This window comes from Mobula birostris, chromosome X (assembly GCF_030028105.1).
Source record: "Mobula birostris isolate sMobBir1 chromosome X, sMobBir1.hap1, whole genome shotgun sequence".
NCBI classification, from domain to species: domain Eukaryota; kingdom Metazoa; phylum Chordata; class Chondrichthyes; order Myliobatiformes; family Myliobatidae; genus Mobula; species Mobula birostris.
The window spans coordinates 71,956,715-71,973,752 of NC_092402.1; the positions used below are offsets into that span (position 1 = coordinate 71,956,715).

The 17,038-nt window shown below is 41.9% G+C and overlaps 1 protein-coding gene across 1 annotated transcript in view; it reads right to left on the reverse strand.

Moving 5' to 3' along the window:
* Positions 1-17,038, reverse strand: part of LOC140191868 (parathyroid hormone/parathyroid hormone-related peptide receptor-like) — a 60,114-nt gene that overhangs the window by 15,531 nt on the left and 27,545 nt on the right. Inside the window, exons 4-8 of the mRNA XM_072249671.1 lie at positions 14,647-14,768; positions 13,475-13,569; positions 10,617-10,797; positions 9,928-10,081; positions 9,411-9,471 (exon numbers count right to left, since the gene is read on the reverse strand). Of these exons, the coding sequence (XP_072105772.1) occupies positions 9,411-9,471; positions 9,928-10,081; positions 10,617-10,797; positions 13,475-13,569; positions 14,647-14,768 (613 nt within the window). The remainder of the gene's footprint in view (positions 1-9,410; positions 9,472-9,927; positions 10,082-10,616; positions 10,798-13,474; positions 13,570-14,646; positions 14,769-17,038) is intronic.

Sequence of the window (17,038 nt, forward strand, 5' to 3'; positions counted from 1 at the left end):
ATACTGTGACAGGAATCCGTCCTGGACACACTTAACAAACTCTGCCCCATCCAAACCCTTGGAACTAATCGGGTGCCAATCAATATTTTGGAAGTTAAAGTCACCCATGATAACAACCCTGTTATTTTTGCACCTTTCCAAAATCTGCCTCCCAATCTGCTCTTCTGTATCTCTGCTGCTACCAGGGGGCCTATAGAATACCCCCAATAGAGGGGACTTCCGGTAGAGCTCATGGAGTGAAGTCGTGTTCTTGACTCGCTCCATTACCTCTGAGTTTTTTTTCTTATGGTCAGCTATATTTTAACTAACCATTAAGACATTGACTTTTACAATACTTTGAAACAAATTGGGCTCTTCGATAATCGGATGTTTTTAAGGTCTGCTATGTCTAAGAATGGGAAAAATGGGAAAGACGGCAAACCTCCAGTTAGACTGAAAGGTACCGATCTTCCTCCGACTGAACCACCGGTGACTTTGAAAGCTATATCGGATCTAATTCAAAGGGAAATTTCAACCTCTGTCACGGAGCTGATTCGTTCGGAAATTTTAATTAATTTCCAGAAAATTGCCGATTCAATCGATAAAATACAATTATCTATTACGGAACATCAGTCGGCTATATCTAATCTTCAAAATCCACGCAACAAAGTGAACTCAAGATGGGGAAAATTGAAGAAACAATTACTATAATGAAGAAAAAACTTGACTTTCTGACCTTTAAAAACTCTGACTTAGAATCCAGAATGTGACGGCAGAATCTTCGAATGATTGGTGTGCGTGAAGCTGTTGAATCTGACAACCCTATGAAGTTTTTTTCTCAACTTTTAAAAGATGCATTTTCTACTGTATTTCCTGACCAACCACCGTTATTGGATCGGGCTCACAGAGTTCCATCATACTCGTCTAAGTCAGATAAACCTCGACATGTCATCTTATGTTTTCATTACTTTCAAGACGAGGAGAAACTGTTTCGATCCGTTCGATCTAAAGGTTACATTGATTTTTCGGATCTTAATTTCCGGTTCGTGGAGGATTTCAGCAAACAAATTCGGGATCAACGGGTTCGTTACAGATCTGTGATGTCGGAACTCTACAAGATGGATTTAAAACCAGCGCTGCTTTAGCCAGCACGTCTAAGGATCCGTACGTTGGATGGAGCCCTCCGTTTTTTTGAATCTCCATCGGATGCCCAGAGTTATCTGGATCAATTTTCATCTTCAACATCTTAATCGTAATTTTTAACTATCTCCGTTTGATCGGAGGTTGTGAATCTGTCGGCCTTAATTTTTTTTGCCTTATATGGGCAGAAAAGTTTATTTTTGATTAATTAATATGGTTGCTAAACTTTCTTTCTATCTGCATCATTCCTTTCTTTTTCCCAGGGGATTTTGGGTGGTTATTTCCTCAACGTCATTCTACATATTTCCTTTGAGGCCTTAAATATTGTAGTTTTTAAATTTACTTTTTTTCTAGGTTTTTATAACTAGTTTATGCTAATAATTTCATTTCTTTTTTTTGTTTATTCATAGGGTCTGGGGTTTGTTGCAGTTTTTTTATATTTTCTGGCTTTTTCTCTGTTATATTAAGTGTTTTTTTTAATTGATTTACTTTTTTTATTCTTTTACTGTTTTATAATTTGCTGATCTTTTTTATATTTACACTTTTTTTTAGTGAGCGTCTATTGGAAGTCATGGGGGTAGTTTTAGTGCTTGCTTCTTACCGGCTGGTCTGTTTTAGATTTAGCCTTGAGGTCATGGGGTGGGGGGTGGTGGGAGGGGCTTCACGTTTTAGTTTTTTTCTTCTTGGGCTATTTACACTATTGAAGTATTGGTTGCGTTCTCCTTCCCGGTATCTCTTGCTTGTTCTGTTCCCTTTCTGGGTTCGTGGATCGAGCCTATCGTCAATCCTCCCTTTTGTGGGTTGACTTTAGGGTTTATGGAGTCTATTATTAATTTTGTCTCCTGGAATACTAATGGTCTTAACCATCCTATTAAAAGGAAAAAAGTTTTTAAAGTGGTCCGGAGACTTAAAGCACAAATTCTATTTTTACAAGAGACCCATGTGTGGAGGGGGGACAGACTACGTTTTTTTAAATTCTGGAAGAAACAACAGTTTCATTCGAACTCTAACGCTAATATTCGAGGTGTCTCTATTTTTATAGACTCCTCAGTTACTTTTATACAACATGATATTATCTCTGATCCGAATGGTAAATTTCTACTGGTTAGTGGTTTACTATTTAATAAAAAGGTAGTTTTGGTTAATGTTTATGCTCCCAATATGGACTGCCGGAATTTTATAAATCATTATTCAATCAGTTCCCGAATTTGAATGAGTTTTCATTGATCTGGGGCGGAGATCTTAATACCTGTTTATCTCCAACTTTGGACCGTTCGGCTCCTCTACGGACCTTACCTAATAAATCTGCAACTTTGATTAATTCATTCCTCTCTGATTCTGGGTCGACGGACATTTGGCGTTTTTTGCATCCTCAGGAAAAAGATTTTTCTTTTTTTTCACATGTTCACCATTCTTATTCAAGAATTGATTATTTCTTTATTGACTCTCGTCTTATTTCTTCAGTGATTAAATGTGATTATGACTCTATAACCATTTCGGATCATGCTCCACTTAAGCTTTCTATTAAAATTCAGGCCAATACACAAAATAATAGACAATGGTGTTTTAATTCGCTGTTGCTTCAGGACTCGGATTTTGTTAACTTTATGAATGAACAGATTGATCTTTTTTTTTACAATCAACTATACAGAGGATATTTCTGTGAACATTCTTTGGGATACTTTTAAAGCTTATATTTGTGGTCAGATTATCTCGTATTCTGCTTTGAGGAAGAAGCTGAAGCAGGAGGAGTTGGTAATTGTGGACAAGATTAAGGAAATTGATAAGAAATATGTTATAGCTCCCTCTGAGGAATTATATAAACAAAGAACTGAACTTCAAATGGAACACAGTTTATTACTTTCATCCTCAATTGTAAACCAATTAAAGAAAACAAGAAGTGAATTTTATGTATACAGTGATAAAATTGGCAAACTGTTGGCTAACCAATTGAAATCTAATTATACTAAGTCTCAAATTAATCAGATTTATAATCAAAATGATCGACTGATACTTGATCATGCGGGAATTAATCAAACCTTTTTTGATTTTTACTCTTCCTTATATCAATCAGAGTCCTCTCGAGACTCTAAATATATGAATGATTTTTTTAGATAACCTAGAATTCCCTGAGATTTCACGGGATATGTCTTCTATGCTAGATACTGCCATTACCACTGATGAGATTAAGAATGTTATTTCCTCTGTGAACCTGGGGAAAGCTCCTGGCCCTGATGGGTTTACCGCAGAATTTTATAAATGTTTTGCACCTTCATTAATCCTTTGGTTCTGTAGGGTTTTTGGGGCTTCATTAAAACTTGGTAAACTTCCTGAATCTTTCAATAGAGCGTCAATCTCTCTTATATTAAAGAAGGATAAAGATCCTGCTCAATGTGCATCTTATAGACCAATATCTTTATTAAATGTTGATTCTAAAATTTTTTCTAAATTATTAGCAAACAGATTAGAAAAAGTACTTCCTTTTATTATTTCGGAAGACCAAATGGGTTTTATTAAAGGTCGTTACTCTTTCTATAACATACGTATACTGTTAAATATTGTTTATACCCCCTCACAAAATGTTCCTGAGTGTGTTATCTCTTTAGATGCTGAGAAAGCTTTTGATAGAGTAGAATGGCCTTACTTATTTAAGGTGCTTAAAATGTTTAATTTTAGCTCGAAATTTATATCCTGGATTAAACTGTTATATCATTCTCCTGTAGCCTCGGTCCGTACTAACTCTTTAAGCTCACCTTTTTTTCCTCTTTTTTGAGGTACTCGACAAGGGTGTCCTCTTAGTCCTTTATTATTTGATATTGCATTAGAACCTCTTGCAATTGCCATTCGAGAATCTCCAAATATTACTGGGATAACTAGGGGCTTAAAGTCCCATAAAATATCACTCTATGCTGCTGACTTACTTTTATATATTTCTAACCCTCAAAAATCCATCCCTGCTGGTTTAGATTTATTAGCACAATTTAGTCTTTTTTCAGGTTATAAATTAAATCTTAGTAAGAGTGAACTTTTCCCGATTAATAAACAACTTCCCTTATATCACAAATTTCTGTTTAAATTGATTAATAATTATTTTTCATATCTTGGGATTAAAATTAGTTGTAAACACAAAGATTTATTTAAGATTAATTTTTTTACCCTTAATTGACCATATTATTCAACTTTCATCTAAATGGTTTCCTTTATATTTAACTTTGATTGGTCGTATTAATGCAGTTAAGATGTTTTTTCTGCCAAAATTTTTATATATATTTCAGGCATTACCGATTTTTGTTCCAAAATCTTTTTTTGATAAAGTTGACTCAAAAATTTCTTCATTTATTTGGCAAAATAAAAACCCGAGACTGGGTAAAATACATTTACAGAAAGCTAAGAGAGATGGAGGTTTAGCATTACCTAACTTTAGATTCTATTATTGGGCAATTAATATTCGACATATGAAATTTTGGTTACTTGACCAGGATATACTATCCATTCCTAAATGGGTAGTATTGGAATTACAATCTGTTCAGGGCTATATACTTGGCTCTATTTTAGGTTCCTCTTTTCCCTTTGATTTGAAACGCCTCAAACAGGTCTCTAACCCGATAGTTAAATATACCTTACGTATTTGGTTTCAATTCAGAAAATTTTTTGATCTTAACCAATTCGGGCTAGCGATTCCTATTTTAGGTAACACATTTTTTCCTCCCTCTTTCACGGATTGTGCTTTTCAAATTTGGAAGACGAAGGGTATTTCACGGTTTTTGGATTTATTTTTAGATGGTTCCCTTATGTCTTTTGAACAATTATCTAATAAATATAATTTATCAAGAATACATTTTTTTAGATATCTACAAGTTAGAAATTTCCTAAGTACTATACTTTCTTCCTTTCCAATGCTTCCTCCTACATATATCTTAGATACTATAATTAACCTTAATCCATGTCAGAAAGGTGCATCGGCTATGATTTATAATATTATTATGAAACTTAGGAAAGCTCCATTTGATAAGATTAGGGTAGATTGGGAACAGGAATTGGGCTCTATCATTTCTGCGGATGACTGGGGGCAGATTTTACAATTAGTCAATACTTCCTCTATCTGTGCTAAACATTCCCTAATTCAATTTAAAGTTGTTCATAGAGCACATATGTCCAAAGATAAATTAGCTCGTTTTTATTCTCATATTAATCCTTTTTGTGATAGATGTCCAGGGCAGATAGCCTCTTTAACTCATATGTTTTGGTCTTGTCCTACTCTGGAAACTTTTTGGAGAGACATTTTTAATCTTATCTCAAAGGTATTGAATATAGATATCTCTCCTCATCCTATTACTGCTATCTTTGGACTACCTAAAATTTCCAGTAATCTTTCTCCTTCAGCCTGTAGAATGATTGCATTTCTTACTTTAATGGCGAAAAGATGTATCTTACAACATTGGAAAGAGCTTAATGCTCCAACCACCTTTTTTTGGACGATATTATGCTTGAATTTGGAGAAAATTAGAAACAATCTTTATGATTCCTCACTTAAATTTGAACAGACCTGGAGATCTTTTATTCAATATTTTCATTTAATGTAATTTTTTTTTCTTCTCTTTTTTGCTCCATATTTATATTCCCTTCTTGTTTTTTTTTACTGTTTTTAATGGAGGTCGGGTTTGAAGACGTGATTTTAAGTCTTTTAACTCTACTTGTTTCCAAGTTAGCCCATTGCTTTGCTTTGCTTTTAGTTAGTTGCACGGTGGGTTTTTTTTGGGTTTTTTTTTTCCTTTTTCTATTGATATATATATATAAAAATTAGTATACTATTATGTTACCTTAGTATGTTATGTTTAAATTGCATTGTTTGTATCATTTTTTTTCTGTATTAATATCTCCTGTAATTTTATTATATTCTAACAGTGTATTAGTGCCTATATGGCTTACCTTTTGTATACTTATTCAATAAAAAGATTTAAAAAGAAAAAGAAAGAATACCCCCAATAGAGTAACTTTCCTGTTCCTGACTTCCACCCATACTGACTCAAAAGAGGATCCTACTACATTACCCACCCTTTCCGTAATTGTAATAGTATCCCTGACCAGTAATGCCACCCCTCCTCCCCTTTCCCCACCTCTCTATCGCTTTTAAAGCACTGAAATCCAGGAATATTGAGAATCCATTCCTGCTCTGGTGCCAGCCAAGTCTCTGTAATGGCCACTACATCATAATTCCATGTGTGTATCCAAGCTCTCAGTTCATCACCTTTGTTCCTGATGCTTCTTGCATTGAAGTACACACACTTTAGCCCTTCTATCTTCGTACCTTTACACCCTTTACTCTGCTTCTCTTTCCTCAAAGCCTCTCTATATGTTAGATCTGGCTTTACTCCATGCACTTCTTTCACTGCTCTATCGCTCCGGGTCCCATCCCCCTTGCAGATTAGTTTAAACCCTCCCGAAGCGAGCAAACCTACCTGCAAGGATATTGATCCCCCTCGAGTTCAGGTGCAACCCATCCAATCTGTACAGGTCCCACCTTCCCCAGAAGAGATCCCAGTGATCCAGAAATCTAAAACCCTGCTCCCTGCACCAACTCCTCAGCCACGTATTCAGCTGCTGTCTCCTCCAATTCTTACAATCACTATCACGTAGCACTGGCAGCAATCCTGAGAACACCACCCTCGAGGTCCTGTTCTTCAGCCTTCTGCCTAGTTCCCGAAATTCACACTTCAGGACCTCATCCCTCTTCCTGCCTATGTCGTTGGTGCCAATGTGTATCACAACTTCTGGAGCATGCTGATATTAAGGCAGAGGAAGTGTTGGAGTTATTAAAATACATTAGGAAGGATAAGTCCCCGGGGCCTGACGGAATATTCCCCAGGCTGCTCCATGAGGCGAGGGAAGAGATTGCTGAGCCTCTGGCTAGGATCTTTATGTCCTCGTTGTCCACGGGAATGGTACCGGAGGATTGGAGGGAGGTGAATGTTGTCCCTTTGTTCAAAAAAGGTAGTAGGGATAGTCCAGGTAATTATAGATTAGTGAGCCTTATGTCTGTGGTGGGAAAGCTGTTGGAAAAGGTTCTTAGAGATAGGGTCTCTGGGCATTTAGAGAATCATAGTCTGATCAGGGACAGTCAGCATGGCTTTGTGAAGGGAAGATCATGTCTAACAAGCCTGATAGAGCTCTTTGAGGAGGTGACCTGGCATATAGATGAGGGTAGTGCAGTGGATGTGATCTATATTGATTTTAGTAAGGCATTTGACAAGGTTCCACACGGTAGGCTTATTCAGAAAGTCAGAAGGCATGGGATCCAGGGAAGTTTGGCCAGGTGGATTCAGAATTGGCTTGCCTGCAGAAGGCAGAGGGTCGTGGTGGAGGGAGTACATTCGGATTGGAGGGTTGTGACTAGTAGTGTCCCTCAAGGATCTGTTCTGAGACCTCTACTTTTCGTGATTTTTATTAACGACCTGGATGTTGGGGTAGAAGGGTCGGTTGGCAAGTTTGCAGACGACACAAAGGTTGGTGGTGTTGTAGATAGTGTAGAGGATTGTCAAAGATTGCAGAGAGACATTGATAGGATGCAGAAGTGGGCTGAGAAGTGGCAGATGGAGTTCAACCCAGACAAGTGTGAGGTGGTACACTTTGGAAGGACAAACTCCAAGGCAGAGTACAAAGTAAATGGCAGGATACTTGGTAATGTGGAGGAGCAGAGGGATCTCGGGGTACATGTCCACAGATCCCTGAAAGTTGCCTCACAGGTAGATAGGTAGTTAAGAAAGCTTATGGGGTGTTAGCTTTCATAAGTCGAGGGATAGAGTTTAAGAGTTGCGATGTAATGACGCAGCTCTATAAAACTCTGGTTAGGCCACACTTGGAGTGCTGTGTCAAGTTCTGGTCGCCTCACTATAGGAAGGATGTGGAAGCATTGGAAAGGGTACAGAGGAGATTTACCAGGATGCTGCCTGGTTTAGAGAGTATGCATTATGATCAGAGATTGAGGGAGCTAGGGCTTTACTCTTTGGAGAGAAGGATGATGAGAGGAGACATGATAGAGATATACAAGATATTAAGAGGAATAGATAGAGTGGACAGCCAGTGCCTCTTCCCCAGGGTACCACTGCTCAATACAAGGGGACATGGCTTTAAGGTAAGGGGTGGGAAGTTCAAGGGGGATATTAGAGGAAGGTTTTTTACTCAGAGAGTGGTTGGTGCATGGAATACACTGCCTGAGTCAGTGGTGGAGGCAGATACACTAGTGAAGTTTAAGAGACTACTAGACAGGTATATGGAGGAATTTAAGGTGGAGGGTTATATGGGAGGCAGGGTTTGAGGGTCGGCACAACAATGTGGGCCGAAGGGCCTGTACTGTGCTGTACTATTCTATGTCTATGTTTCTATACCAGAGTGGTCACACAAGAGACTGCAGATGCCGAAATCTGGAGCAACAAGCAATCTGTTGAGAACTTGGTTAGTGGTTGATGCTGCCTGACCTGCTGAGTTCCCCTGGCTTTTTGTTTGTCAGCTCTCCCTGCATCTCAGAACTCTGCAGTCCCTCACTATTTACATAATATACTTCTTTCCTGTGACATTTGCCACATTCTTCATCTTTGCCCACTCACTTCCCTACCTACATCTCTGCTTACTTGCCTTATGTCCATTTCACATCTTTATTTCCTACCTTTTTGTCATCAGCAAGTTTAGATGTTGAGGCAAACGCTTGTTATATCTGACCAATCAAAAAAAGACCCTTCCACACCACCTCTGTGCTTCCTGTTGTCCAGCCACTTTCTCTGCCTCCTGCACTGTCAACTCTTACTACATTAACTTGTGATGTGGCACAGTATCAAATGCCATCTGGAAAGAGAGATACAGGACATCCACTGGTACCACAGTCAGCCAAATGCTGCCCTGCAGTGGCATCCAGATCTTGGTTTGGGCCATGTCTGGATGAATTTAGAGGTCCTGGCCAAGCCCAAACTGAGTATCAGTGGGTTATTGATGAGGCAACTACCAGAACTTTGACATTACAGGTTGCAGATTGCTTGATATCAGACCCCCTCTCTCCTGCTGTTCCTGGAGTCTTATCTACATCCCACCCACATGTTACCTCATTTTCCTCCCAGTGTATAACAAGTCCCACTATGGGTTATTCCATTCCCCACCCATAGGTTACTTGGATTCCACCCAAAGGTCACCCCATTTCCCCACCCACTGGGTGATGCCAGGTCCACCCAGCACCTATATGCAGTGCCAGCTTCTGATAGCTCGGCCAGTTCTGCCACTGTTGTGCCCAAGGATGTACATACTGTGTATCGGCCAGCAACGCTCTGGTGCTTCCCCATACAGCCACCACCACCGCAGGGACTCCTACAGAAGAGGACAGAAGCACGGTCATCATTGCAAGCCTTACTGTGTTCGCGTTTCCTCACTTGTGTGTTCACCCTCCATAACCCTCACCCCATCATCATCCCCAAACTCAGCACTAAGATCCCATCAGATAATAACACTCCAATTGGCAATGAGACTAACAGGACCAACTTCAAGCCTCCATATGATCCCCCACCTTAGACTCTGCACTGCTCTTTGGGATTCCCCCACGCTCTGTCCTCCCATGGGCTCTCAGTTCACTTCTAAAGAGAGCAGACCAGTCTGATGTTAACCTATCACATGCTTGCGTCTGCACTGGTTACAGTCTCTTGTATGTTTTTATCACCTAAGAGGAGTACCCCAGGACCCTGTGAGTGGGAATGACAAACTCACATGCTGGAGATAGGGAAATCAGAGGGCAGCAAATAATCATTATGGAGTGATCAGCAGCCTTACCCCAGCCAATCAGAGTCAGTGCCCAGAGATACTTCTTGTCCGATAAGAAAGCCATGAAGATCAGACTGTGCAGGTAAAGGCCCTCCACCAGAATCCAGTAGTGATTGGTAGCAAGGAAATACAGAAATGAGATCACTGCCACCTTACAGCCAACCTGCAAATATACAGCTCAGTTACCAGGCAACAAAAGCAATGGGGACCACACTGTCCTAACATCTCAGTAGTCACTGACCCATAACCAGACATCAGAGCATTTCCTATCGAGTCCCAAAATGGTAGCCCAGAAATCTGCTCTCTCCTCAAACCAGAAGTATTGTTCTGGGAAGTTGATATGGAGGTTGCTGGCTACCTCTCCCTCCCTCCTGGACAGGCAGCTTCCTACAGCAATTCCAGACCTGGGCTCTGCCCATTTCTGGCCAGCTGCCCATCCTCAGCTCATGTCTCCACAGAAAAAGCTCTGTGTCCATGACTGGAACTTGCCTTGGCCAGGTCGAGACAGACATGACCTCCCTGCTGTTGGTCAGAACTGGCTCCCTTGTGTTAACTGGTCCTCAGCAGAGGCCTACTATCAACCCTTGGGTTACACCTCAAGTGCAATATCTTGGCAATGAATGTAAAGCACTGACCAGCCTAAAGGCTGTCCTTTTGATACCCAGCACGAGGTGCGTGTGTGTGCACTGTGTACTTACAAACTGCTTGTTGCTGGGGAGTAGTGTCACATCACCCACTAAATCTTCAGTGCGGACCTCCAGCCCATCCATCTCCAAGTCCGAATAGACTACAGCATCCTTGACAAAGATGCTGATGGCCCGGCACATGAAGGAAGTAAAAAGGTGCATGTGGATGTAGTTCCTGGTGCAGTGCAGCCGTCTGTGGTGAGAGGGGAGAGACCACAGCATCAAACTGGCAGCACCCCAGAAACATTCCCCATTCTTCCACTATCCCCTCTGTTGGAAGCCAGCTCCCTCATGCAGTGAAACCTCATGGGGGTGGTGAGGAGAGGAATCCTCCTAGTAAGGTCCAAAGACAGCAGGAGGAGCACAGCACCAGTGTACAGGAAGTATAACAGAGTAGGCAGGTGAACTGGGAGCAGCTGTCTTGAGTAGGGCAGTGAGGTCAAAATGTGGGCTTGGTGAGGAGGGGAAGTAGGTAAGGGACTGGGGATAAATGATGTGGAGGGTAGTGCAGTGATGTGCTCCTGCTACAGAACGTGGGAGATTAGGGACATATCCAATGTTCATGGTGACCACACCTGTAGGTCCTGAAAAATTGGCAAGATTGGGGAACCTTGGATGATAATCCGGAAAGAAAAAGAAGCACATCGCAGGCATAGGCAACTGGAATCAGGTGACTATCTTGAAGCATAAAGTGTGTGTAGGAGAAAACAAGTGAGTTAGGAGGGCAAAGAAGGGCCATGAAATATCCTTCAGGTAAGATTAAGGTGCAAGAGGATAACTAGGGAAAGAATTGATCACCAAAGGGTGGAGTAGGGGATGTGGGCAAAGTCCTAATTCTGCTGCTCCTTACAGCACCAGTGACCTGGTTTCAATCCTGACTTTGGGTGCTGTTTATTTGGAATTTGCACATTTTCCTGTGACTGTATGGGCTTCATCCCACATCCCAAAGACTTGCAGGTTGGTAAGTTAATTGGGCACAGTATATTCTTTCAAGTGTCTGAGTGAGTGGTGGGAGTAGAGGAGAATGAAAAATGGGATTAATACAGGATTGGTATAAATGGATTGATGTGGACTCAGTGAACCAAAGGACCTGCTTCCATGCTCTATCTCTCTAGGACTGGTGAATATTTCTTGACTATTCACCAAAGTGAAGGGCACAGAGAATAGTGAGTTCAGGGAAAGGATGTGGATAATCTGGAACACTTCAGTATTACAAAGATCTTGGAATGCTTCAAGTTGGATAAATCCCCAGGGTCAGACAAGGTGATTTCTGGAATGCTATGGGAAGCAAGGGAGGAGATTGCTGGGCCCTGTCAGAGATTTTTGCATTTTTGTTAGTCATGAGTGAGTTAACAGAAGACTGGAGGATAGTCAATTATTTAAGACTCAATGGCAGGGAAATTATTGGATGGAATTCTAAGGGATAGGGTTTGGAAAGGCAGGGAATAATCAAGGATAGTCAGTATAGCTTTGTAAGGGAAAGGCCCTATTTCACAGATTTGTGTTGATTAACTCGAGGCAACTCAAAAGACTGATGAAAGCCGGGAGGTGGATATTGTCTCATGGATGTTAGTAAGGTATTTGACAAGGTCCTGCATGGTAGGCGGGTGCAAAGGTTTAGGGACATGGTGAGCCAGTTAATTGGATCCAAGATTGCCTTGGTGATTGGAGGCAGAGGACGGTGGTGGAGGTCTGTGGTGTACCACAGAGATTAATGCTGAGACTATGTTTGTGATTACTTGGAAGTGAATGTAAGAGACATAATTAGTGAGTTTACAGATGACATGAAAATTTGTGGTGTTGTGGATAGAGAGGAAGGTTGTCAATGTCTACAGTAGGATATAGACCAGCTGGAAAGTTGGGCAGAGAATGACAGATGAAATTTAATTCTGACGAATGTCAGTTGATGCATTTTGGGAAGTCAAGTAGAGGTGGGACATGTATAGTAAATTTGAGGGCACAAAGGAGTGCTCGTGAACAGAGAGACTTGGGGGTTCAAGTCTGTAATTGTTCAGAAGTGGCAACACAGGTTGATAGGGTGGTGATGAAGGCACATGGCGTGATTGCCTTCATAGGCTGAGGCACAGAATGTAAGCATCGAGATATTATGTTGCAACTCACGAAACTCTGGTCACATTGCAGATAGCACATTGTGTGCAATTCAGATGCCACACTATAGGAAGGATGTAATCACATTGGAGAAGAAGGGGATCTGAGGGATAAGTGTTTGACATGGAAAGTTATGGATATCTGGAGGAAGTGGTGGAGTCAGATGCAATCGATATGTTTAAGAGACATAGAGCTATGTTTGAGAAACAGACACTTATATAGGCAAGCAATAGAAGAATATAGACCTAAATCAGGCAAATGGATTAGAGTAGATGGGCAAAAAGGTCAACATGGATGAGGTGGGCCAAATGGCCAGTACAGAATGTGCTGTACTTCTGTATGACTGTGACACTGAGGAGGAGATGGGTCTAAGATGAACAGAAAGTGGTCTGAGTGGTGGAGGAGGGGCAGAGTTAAAGGGAGGTGTCCCTAGGTGAGGAAGACTGAGGTGATGAAAGGTCAGAGGTGAAGAGATATGGAGGTGAGGAGGTACAGAAGTGACAAGTGGTCAGAGGTGAGGAGATGTGTGGGATTGGGTGGGTCCCAGAATGGGAGGTGGGAGTGAAAAGCCTCAGCCAGTGTATGGGTTCTCAGCCGATAGTGAGTTCACCCCTTTTCTCAAGCACCCAAGGTTCAATATCATTTATCAGCTGAGGAATAGGTACAGTGATGACACTTTTCTGTTGCAATCACACCCTCCCGACATGTTGACTTTGGTGTCAGGCAGTTAAAAGATCAGGGTCCTATTGAAAGATGCTTACTTGAAATAGCTGAGTATGGCAACAGCGCCCAGCAGGGAGGCCAGAGAAATGGAATAACCCACTGTATACATCAGGTGCAGACGGTCAAACACTTCCTACAGAAGTCACAAAGAAACAAGCAGTCACCACTGTGTCCCAGTGGCCACAGTACTTTCCCCTCAGCACTCTCCCTTTGCTGGGACAGGAACCACCATCCCTACCCCAACCAATGACAGCCAGGCCCATCCTCAGGGTAGAAGGTAATCCAAAGGCCTGGTTCTGACTGTAATTGCTGGTTTAGTTTAGTTTAACCTGATCAAAGATGGTGATGAATTAGTATATAGGAGGGAGATTAAACTAGACCTCATTGAAGGATCAGAGGTGGAGAGAGTCAGCAACTTTAAATTATTTGGTGTTAATACTTCAGAGGACCTCTACTAGACCCAGCACTTAAGTGCAATTATAAAGGAAGCACGGCAGCACCTCTATTTCCTTGGGAGTTTGTGAAGATTTGGCATGACATCTAAAATTTTGATGAACTTCTATAGATGTGTATTGGAGAGTATATTGACTGGCTGCATCACAGCCTGGTGTGGAAACACCAATTCCCTTGAACAGAAAATCCTACAAAAAGTAGTGGATATGGCCCAATCCATTACAGATAAAGCCCTCCCCACCATTGAGCACATCTACACGGAGAGTTGTTGCGGGAAAGCAGCATCCATCATCAGGGACCCCCACCATACAGATCATGCCCTCTTCTTGCTGCTGCCATCAGGAAGAAGGTACAGGAGCCTCAGGACTCACACTGCCAGGTCAAGAACAGTTATTGCTCCTCAAACATCAGGCTCTTGAACCAGAGGGGATAACTTCACTCACCTCATCACTGAACTGTTGTCACAAACAATTGACTCACTTTCAAGGACTCTTCTTTATTGCTTATTTATTTATTATTATTTCTTTATTTTTATATTTGCAGTTTGTTGTCGTTTGCACACTGGTTGAACACCCAACTTGGTGTGGTCTTTCATTATTAGGGTTATTATTTTATTATGGATTTATTGAGTGTGTCTGCAAGAAAATGAATCTCAGGGTTGTATATGGTGACATATATGTACCTTGATAATAAATTTACTTTGAACTTTAAATCTTGGTTCATCTGACCCTTGATCAGTTGGTGAGGAGTTGTCTACCTTTTGGTGCCACAGGTCTGCCCTCTGGAGCTGAATGCATTCAGTGTAGTTTGCCCAGGTTCTGTTCCTGCTGGAAACCAGCTCCCAGTCACCGTGAGCACTGCACCTGCGATAGGCATGTCCTGAAAAGGGGGTAATGAGATAGTTATTGGACAGGATCATCGAGGTAGTAACTAAGTCAGCACAGATATAGAGTGATTATGGACTTAAAGAGTGGGCACAGTGTGTGGAGTGTGAGAAGAGAGTTAACACAAAGTACACAGTGTATGGAGTGTGTAGGAGTGTGATTAGAGAGTTAACACCGTGTATAGAGTAAGAACCATCTGAGAGTGAGCAAAGATGTGTGACTTGTGAGCTCCGTGTGAGTGCGATCACTAGAAATGTGACAGAGAAAGTGAGGAGGTGATAGAGAGGAGCTATAGGCAGGCAGTCAATCCGGGGCCTGGGGAGACAGATAGGTGGGTAACAGTCAGGAGAGGGGAAGGCAAGAGTCAGATACTAGAGAGTACCCCAGTGACTGTCCCCCTTAACAATAAGTACTCCTGTTTGAGTACTGTTGGGGGAGACGGCCTACCTGGGGAAGCAATAGTGGTCACACCTCTGGCACAGAGTCTGGCCCAGTGGCCCAGAAGGGTAGGGAAAGGAAGAGGATGGCAGCAGTGATAGGGGACTCTATAGTTAGGGGGTCAGACAGGCGATTCTGTGGATGCAGGAAAGAAACACAGATGGTAGTTTGCCTCCCAGGTGCCAGGGTCCAGGATGTTTCTGATCGCGTCCACGAAATCCTGAAGTGGGAAGGTGAACAGCCAGAGGTCGTGGTACATATTGGTACCAACGACATAAGTAGGAAAAGGGAGGAGGTCCTGAAAACAGACTACAGGGAGTTAGGAAGGAAGTTGAGAAGCAGGACCGCAAAGGGAGTAATCTCAGGATTACTGCCTGTGCCACACGACAGTGAGTATAGGACTAGAATGAAGTGGAAGATAAATGCGTGGCTGAGGAATTGGAGCAGGGGGCAGGGATTCAGATTTCTGGATCATTGGGATCTCTTTTGGGGCAGGAGTGACCTGTACAAAAAGGACAGGTTGCACTTGAATCCAAGGGGGACCAATATCCAGGCAGGGAGGTTTGCTAAGACTATTGGGAAGAGTTTAAACTAGAATTGCTAGGGGGGTGGGAACGGAACTGAAGAGACGGAGGAAGAGGTGGTTGGCTCACAGATAGTGAAAGCTTGGAGGCAGTGTGAGAAGGAGGATAGGCAGGTGATAGAGAAGGGATACGCTTAGAATGATGGTTTGAGATGTGTCTATTTCAATGCCAAGAGTATCATGAACAAAGTGGATGAGCTTAGAGGGTGGATCAGTCCTTGGAGCTATAATGTTGTGGCCATTACATGGACTTGGATGACTCAGGGGCAGGAATGGCTACTAGAGTGCCAGGCGTTAGATGTTTCAGAAAGGACAGGGAGGGAGACAAAAGAGGTGGGGCATGGTACTGTTGATCAGAGATTGTGTCACTGCTGCAGAAAAGGAGGAAGTCATGGAGGGATTGTCTACGGAGTTTCTGTGGGTGGAAATTAGAAACAGGAAAGGGGCAATAACTCCACTGGGTGTTTTTTTTATAGTCCACGTAATAGTAACAGAGACATCAAGGAGCAGATAGGGAGACAGATTCTGGAAAGGTTTAATAATAACAGGGTTGTTCTGGTGGGAGATTTAAATTTCCCAAATATTGATTGGCATCTCCCTAGAGCAAGGGGTTTAGATGGGGTGGAGTTTGTTAGGTGTGTTCAGGAAGATTTCCTGATACAACATGTAGATAAGCCTACAAGGGGAGAGGCTGTCCTTGATCTGGTATTGTGAAATGAACCTTGTCAGGTGTCAGGTCTCTCTTTGGGAGAGCATTTTAGAGGTAATGATCACAATTCTATCTCCTTTACCATTGCATTGGAGAGGGATAGGAACAGACAAGTTAGGAAAGAGTTTAATTGGAGTAAGGGGAAATAAGAAGCAATCAGGCAGGAACTTGGAAGCATAAATTGGGAACAGATGTTCTCAGGGAAATGTACGGCTGAAATGTGGCAAATATTCAGGGGATATTTGCGTGGCATTCTGCATAGGTACGTTCCAATGAGACGGAAAGGATGATAGGGTACAGGAACCGTGGTGTACAAAGGCTGTAGAAAATTTAGTCAAGAAGGAAAGAAAAACTTACCAAAGGTTCAAAAACCTAGGTAATATTAGAGATCTAGAAGATTATAAGGCAAGCAGGAAGGAGTTTAAGAGTGAAATTAGGAGAGCTAGAAGGGGCCATGAGAAGGCCTTGGTGAGCAGGATTAAGGAAAACCCCAAGGCATTCTACAAGTATGTGAAGAGCAAGAGGATAAGATGTG